The sequence below is a fragment of the Neltuma alba genome, unplaced genomic scaffold, assembly GCF_004799145.2.
Source record: "Neltuma alba isolate B1F8T4 unplaced genomic scaffold, ASM479914v2 tig00012515_pilon, whole genome shotgun sequence".
Taxonomy (NCBI): domain Eukaryota; kingdom Viridiplantae; phylum Streptophyta; class Magnoliopsida; order Fabales; family Fabaceae; genus Neltuma; species Neltuma alba.
The window spans coordinates 408,875-415,744 of record NW_021636982.1 but is presented as its reverse complement, the minus strand read 5'-3'; the positions used below and the strand labels follow the sequence as shown (position 1 = coordinate 415,744).

General features: G+C 33.7%; 1 protein-coding gene across 1 annotated transcript; it reads left to right on the top strand.

Moving 5' to 3' along the window:
* The first annotated feature begins 3,633 nt into the window (after window positions 1-3,633).
* LOC114727952 (uncharacterized) lies at window positions 3,634-4,210 on the top strand. Its single transcript, XM_028914741.1, has 2 exons — window positions 3,634-3,637; window positions 3,771-4,210. The coding sequence occupies exons 1-2, from the start codon at window positions 3,634-3,636 to the stop codon at window positions 4,208-4,210; spliced, it is 444 nt and encodes a 147-aa protein (XP_028770574.1).
* The last annotated feature ends 2,660 nt before the right edge of the window (window positions 4,211-6,870 follow it).

Below are 6,870 nucleotides of genomic sequence, written 5' to 3'. Positions count from 1 at the left end.
AAATCAAGAAATACATTAAATTAACCAGTTTTTGTTTTCATATTAACCCTTATTAAAAGTTGAGAGAGAGAGGGGGAGGGGATGGATTACATAGGAAATGAAAAATATAGAGAGAGATGGAGAGAGAGATTAATTAATTTTTTATTAAATTAATAGGGGTAAAATTGGAAAAAGATCATTAATTATACTACAAGTGACTTATATTTTAAACAAACTTTTGAGATACAAGTGACCCATGATAAGAAATAGAGTGGTAAGCACAATAACCGAACTCATGGACATCAAATAAGGCTTTGACCTTTGTTAGGGTCAAAGTTTTAGGAGAATAAAGATCTTCACGGATTTCACGGAAGCTCTTTGACGACATCCTAACTTGAACATCCATGATAGAAACCACCCGGTGTTCGGTGCAGTTGATGATATAAGAATGATAATGATGCGTGATTCGAAGGTTACTAACGAGCATATTTATTGAGAATTGCAAAAGCATGCTTTATTCCAATGACCTGATTGGGGTCCTTCTTAGGCCACATTTGGATTTCCGTTGGAGATGGCAAAAGCATGTGCGGAAGTGTGAAACTGAGTTTTGTAGCTTATTGTAACTTAATTGGTTGTTTGGATGGGCTTCTACACTAACTGACTTATGGGAGGAAATGACATTTGTTGGAAATGCTGGCAAAGTAACTTCTGGACTATTTGAAAATGCAATCTACTGTTAGGATTGCATCAAATAAGCATTGAAATTTTCACCTATCAATTTTACCCCCTATATTTGACCGAGCTCTTCTCCTCTTCAAACAAAGAGTGCTTGTGCTACTCAAACTGTGAAAGCATTCAGCCGTGGTTCTACCTCCCTCACTCTCGGCACTTCAACTCTCCGTCTGTCACTCTCACCAGTGTCTCCATCTGTCGCTCTAGCCAGCTCTTCTCCCTCCATCACTGTCACCACAACAGACGTCAAAAACAGATCTACCTTTCTCTTCTTCCCTCTAGCCGCTCTTCTCCCTCCATCACTGTTGCTAGCGCATTAGGACTTCTCGCGGCCGAAACACTTGAAAAGGCTTCCCTTTCTTCTTTCGTCAGCGTGGCAGGAGTTTGTTCAGTCTGCATTGCCTCCCTTTATTCAATCCAAATCAGTGTTGTCCTCCTTGTCTCTTCTTCCGTTTGCATGGCCACTGGTGTTCATGATTCTTCAACATTGCTCCATTGTGGTCTGTTGTGTAGTGTTGGGATATAGGTACGTAGTTGGATAACCATATCTAGACCTCTATTCTTTGATTGATCGATTTCCCTTCTGGCTGTCAATGACTCTGTTAATGACTCTGGCTGTGTGATTGATTTGTGGATCTGACCATCTGTGACTTTGTTAATGAACTACCATTTGCATTTCCTGAGTGATGGCATCTTACTTTTGGAAATCTATTGATTTATGTTGCGAATGACCTCTGTTCAATTTGTGATGAGGCATCCTAATGCCGACAGTGTGAGATTTCTATGGGTTCAAAAATTTGTGGGTTTATACTAGTTATTTGTTCAATGAGTTTGTTAATTGTAATCATTCAAAATTATTTGTTTTCTGTTTGAAACATGTTGAAGTATAAAATGGACAAGATTGGTAAATTTTAATAATTTTATTCTATTAAAGTTTTTAAATATCATTAATGAATTTTAAGATTTTGTATTTTGAAAAGAAATACTGGAGTTGATTATTTCTTAATGAAATATATAGGATGAGGGAGTACCAATTAGGGGTGGAAACAGGCCTGGCCTGTGGTGAGGCCTGTTGGCCTAAGCCTAGCCTGTGGCCTGTGAAAGGCCTTTTAATCGGCCTGAGCCTGGCCTGTGGCCTGTTAAAAGGCCTGTTTTTTTAATAAATTTTTAACACACATAAATCAATTCAAAATTATAATAATTCAACCTAATTCATCTAAAATACAAACAAAAAATATGAAATTATCAAATTAACACAATTTGTAAAACATGTCCCCTTAGGCCCAAAAAAAATCTAATATGAAAAATTATTAGAAAACATAATTTCATTCTGATAAAAAAAATATCACTTCATCTCATCTCTAGTATAAAAATTAGTTAATGACTAGATCTAATTTAAAATATGAAACATCCTTAATCCCTTTTATATTTTAAATTTATTATTTATTCAAACTAATTTATTAACAAAATGATATTTGATCCTATTGTTACACATGGTTGTTTTAAAAAAATGTTATAGTTATTATAATTTATTTAAATTAATTAAGTAACTATTATAATAAGAATTAGATTAAGCACACATATATACGGTCTAAAACATAATAGGTCAATTATATATATATATATATATATTCTATAAGCATGGATCAAATAAATGAATGATGCTTTTTTTTTAATGCACTTATTCTTTCTATGTTCAAATATATGTCATTATACATATATCAATTATTTTTATTATAGAGAATGGAAATGAAATGACGCATGCAATAGGCTCTACATAACACGTTTATGTGGATGGAGTTTTCTCAATTAACCAATCAGAATAGTAAAGTTCCTTCTATCAATTTATGATTTTAACATTAAAAAAAAAAGATAGCAGGCCCAAGCTGCCTGACAGGCCTAACAGGCTTACTATCAAGCCTGAGCGTGGCCTGATAAAGTAAATAGGCCTGAGCCTGGTCTGATAGCTAAATAGGCCAGGTCAGGCCAAGCCATTTACAGGCCAAGCCACAAGCTGCGTGGCCTATTTCCACCCTTAGTACCAATCATATTTTCATGCTTATATCTAGTAGCACTTATATTTAACATTTATAAACCGATCAATGGCTTTATTTTGTTTTTAAATTTTGTATAATATTATATTAAATAAAAAGACCAAAAGTGTAAGCATAGTGTTTTTTTAAAAAAAAGAAATTGTACAAACCAAACAATTTTTTGTGCTTAAACTAGTCTATGTTTAACAATTTCAATATTCAATGTGAATATGCAACAACCATATCAATGCATCATTGTAATTTGAAAGTAAATTACTTTTAGGAACTTTGATGATATCCACTTCTTGATTAACATATATTGCGGGCTTATACTGCTTGATTCCAGACTAATTGTGGGTTTGATACATATGTAATTTCAACAAGAACTATGAGGAATGATAAAGGCAAAACATATCGGGATGTGAACACTATAGGTGTTTTTCTCAAAGTATGTGTTGACCAAATTGATAGCAAATATCATCAAGGATCTTCGTTTACAAAGCAAGGTTGAGAAAACATTCACAAAGCATTCAATAAAAAGATAGGGAGAGGATATGAAAAAAAAAAACAGTTGAAAAATAGTTTAGATAACTTGAGAAAAATGTAGAAGGCATTTGAATCACTAATTACTAAGGAGATCGGTATAGGGTAGGACCCTAAAAGGAACATAATGGTGGCATATGATGAATGGTGGGAGAGGAAAAAACAGGTATGAACTAGCTTGTGTTAATTTATAAGTAGTATCATACTCTTGGAAGTGATTTAACTTTGGTTTATTTTTGATTTTGCAGGAAAATCCAGCATATCAAAAGTTTAGACACCATGGGTTAAAGTTTTGAACTAAATTAGAAACCATATTCAAGGACATTATGATATCAGAAGAGGATATATGGGTACCATCTTAGACCCAGCCTCAGCCACAAAGGGTTGATCAGCCAAATAAGTACCGACTAACAATAGATTGAGAAGAAGGTTTAGGGGATAGTGAAGACAAGCTTTTAGGTGTTGACACTGGATGCCGTGCAGGAGTTTCGGACGATTTGGACTGCATCAATTTAACTGCAAACACATCAAACACTGCACCCACTATACCTAGTAGTTTAGGAAGTCAAGGGAAGAGGAAGAGAGGTCAAGGGTTTGATGAGTACAAGAAGCAAAAAATGCCATCGACAAAAAGAATAGCAGATGCAGTAAGTTTGATTGCTACTGCTTCAAAGGATATAGCAGAGGCAGTAAACAAAATGTCTAATAGTGATATCACTACTGAGCTTACCACTGATCTACTGAGTATGGAGGAAATTACTAGTGACACTCATTTTTATGTCATCGACTGTAATCTTCTAGCAAACAAGACTTTCAAGGACATATATGCAGGTCTGAGAGTAAATCAGGGGATATTAATAGCTTGGTTGAAGTACAATACTGAAAACCCACCGCCATATGCTGCACCCAGTTGTGTCGAGTGACTTATTATGACTTATGTTTTTCTACTTTAATATATTTGGTTACTATGTGTTACGACGATGTGTTTAATGATTATGTTTAATTATTATGTTAAAGTTTAATGACTATTTGTGTATTATCTTTTCTTTTTTGTGAAAATATTACTCGCATTTAGTATTTAACTACTCACAGGTTACATAATCTATGTCTAATTCAACAGAGGGTTGGGGCGAGGGTTAGGGTGATGATGGGGGAGATGAACAGTCTCAATTACTTCTCGCTTTACATGAACACACAACACAATCATCAAAGCTAAGTGTGTTAATGGGTCAGTATGTGATGCCTTTTCTGTGCAAACGGCCATGTAGAACTAGTTGACAAACAGGTTATTTATGGGTACAAGAACTTTTGCATAGGCATGAAGGATGGTCTAAGACTATGTTTCGAATGAAAATAGAGACATCCCATCAGTTATGCTCTAAATTGGTTGAACATGGGTTACAAAATTCTAAGTATATAGGTGTCCATGAATCTGTTGTCATGTTCTTGAATATAATTGCGCATGGCTAGTGTAATAGGATGATTCAAGAAATGTTTTAGTGTTTAGGAGAAACTGTCAGTCGGTATTTTCATAAAGTATTGGACGCTTGCCTCAATTTATCTTGAGAAAATATCAAGCTAATTGATTCTGTATTTTCTTATTGTCACCCAAAAATAGCAAATGATGCACAACACTTCCCATTTTTTAAGGATTCCATTAGAGTAATTGAAGGCACTCACGTAAATTGTAAGGTTAGTCAAGCCAGAAAAGACAAATATATTGGGAGGAAGGAATTTCCCAGTCAAAATGTCATAGTCGTATGTGATTGGGATATGTGCTTCATGTTCGTGTTGGCAGGCTAGGAAGGTAATGCACATGATGCTCGTGTCTTTCATTTTGCTATTTTGACTCCATCCATGAATTTCCCTCATCCACCTAAAGGTATATATCTTTAAATTTCAAGTCAATTATTTTTAAATTCAACTTCAATTGCCTTATTTTCACTTCAATATAATTGAGTCATGATTTTCTAAACAAATATTATTTGGTTGATGTTGGTTATCCATCACAAGCAGGATATCTTAGCCCCCCACAAATGTGAGCTCTATCAATTTCCAGACTTCAATTCTCACCTAGGATTTAGAAATGAGAATGAGCTTTTCAATTATTATCATTCAAGTTTGAGATGCACTATTAAAAGAACTTTTGGGCTTTGAAAGAATAGATTTGCAATCTTAAGAGATATGCCCAAATTCAATTTTCAAACACAAGTCTACATAATTTGTGCAACAATGGCTTTCTATAATTTTATCAGGCAAAATTCTTCAACTAATGACCACTTTGTACAAGCTGAACATGGAAGTGTAATAGATGAAGACAGTAATTATACAGCTGGTGAGGCATCCTCGTCAAGTTTAACATCTGCCGCACAAATGAATCATGTTCGTGACTTAATTAGAGACCAAATTGTGCAAAACTTACGATCTAATTACTTATGTGATTGCATTTACTTTAATTAGAGATGAATGACTTTTAATTTATATTCATGTTTGTCTATTATATATATTTAATTAATCATCTACAATGTGTTTTCAAATTTTTCTCAGTAACAAATTTTTTATTTTATAATTTCACAAATAAACTATTTTTATTTTATCATAATAATTTAAGGTAATTTTTTTAACTATTACCATATTAAAAATATAAAATATGAAGCACTACTATTCAATAAAAGTTATGCCATTTTCAGTCATTTTACAACTAAACTCACTTTTCTATTAATCATCTAAATAATTTTTAACTTTTCCAACTGACTTTTTATAAGCACATATCTAAAAATAAATTGCATTACACTAATTGACTTTTACTCTAACTTCAGTTATAAAAATCAGTTAGAATAAAAGTCAGTTTTGCCATCACCAATTCAAACACACCCTTATTCCTCTGGCCAATACCTCTCCCTTTGTGTTACAAAAAATGAGTGAATACCTGTTAAATTTCATACATATAAGAATAATTAAGGGGCCCTTGCTCTTACTCTTTATATAGGACTAGGCCACGCTTTATAAGAAACTTGCATTCTCAAATCATGTTAATTTATAGGAGTTGGGGTCAAATTTGTAACCTCGCACTTCAAAAGGACTTGAAGAAAGTGTCTAGTATTATTAAATTATTGACACATTTTGTTAACCAAAAAAAAAAATTATTGACACATTTTAAAGATTATTTTAATAAAATAACTAAATTTTGGTGAGATGGTTAAAAATCACCATACATTCGTTTGGAATTGGAACAGAGCAGGTAACTTTTCGAAACATATGACACGAAGATAGATGATGATGAAAAAGACTTGACCCCATGCAAAGTGATAGCAATAGTTGGAATCTGGAAATGAAACAGGGGAATGGACGAATTCCAACAGGAACCATAGTAATGAGCACAAAGGACAAAGCTTATTAGTCTTCCCAATGAACAACACATTAAATTATTATATTTCTCCTGTTTTGAAAAAGAAGGCTCCTCCTGAGTCCTGTCATTGTTGCCTTGCATTACCAATTTGGCCCTCCAAAAGTCTACACTTTCTCTGTCTCTACCCAATACCCACCCGAAACATGTCACTCTCGCTCCTCCTCTCTCTCTCTC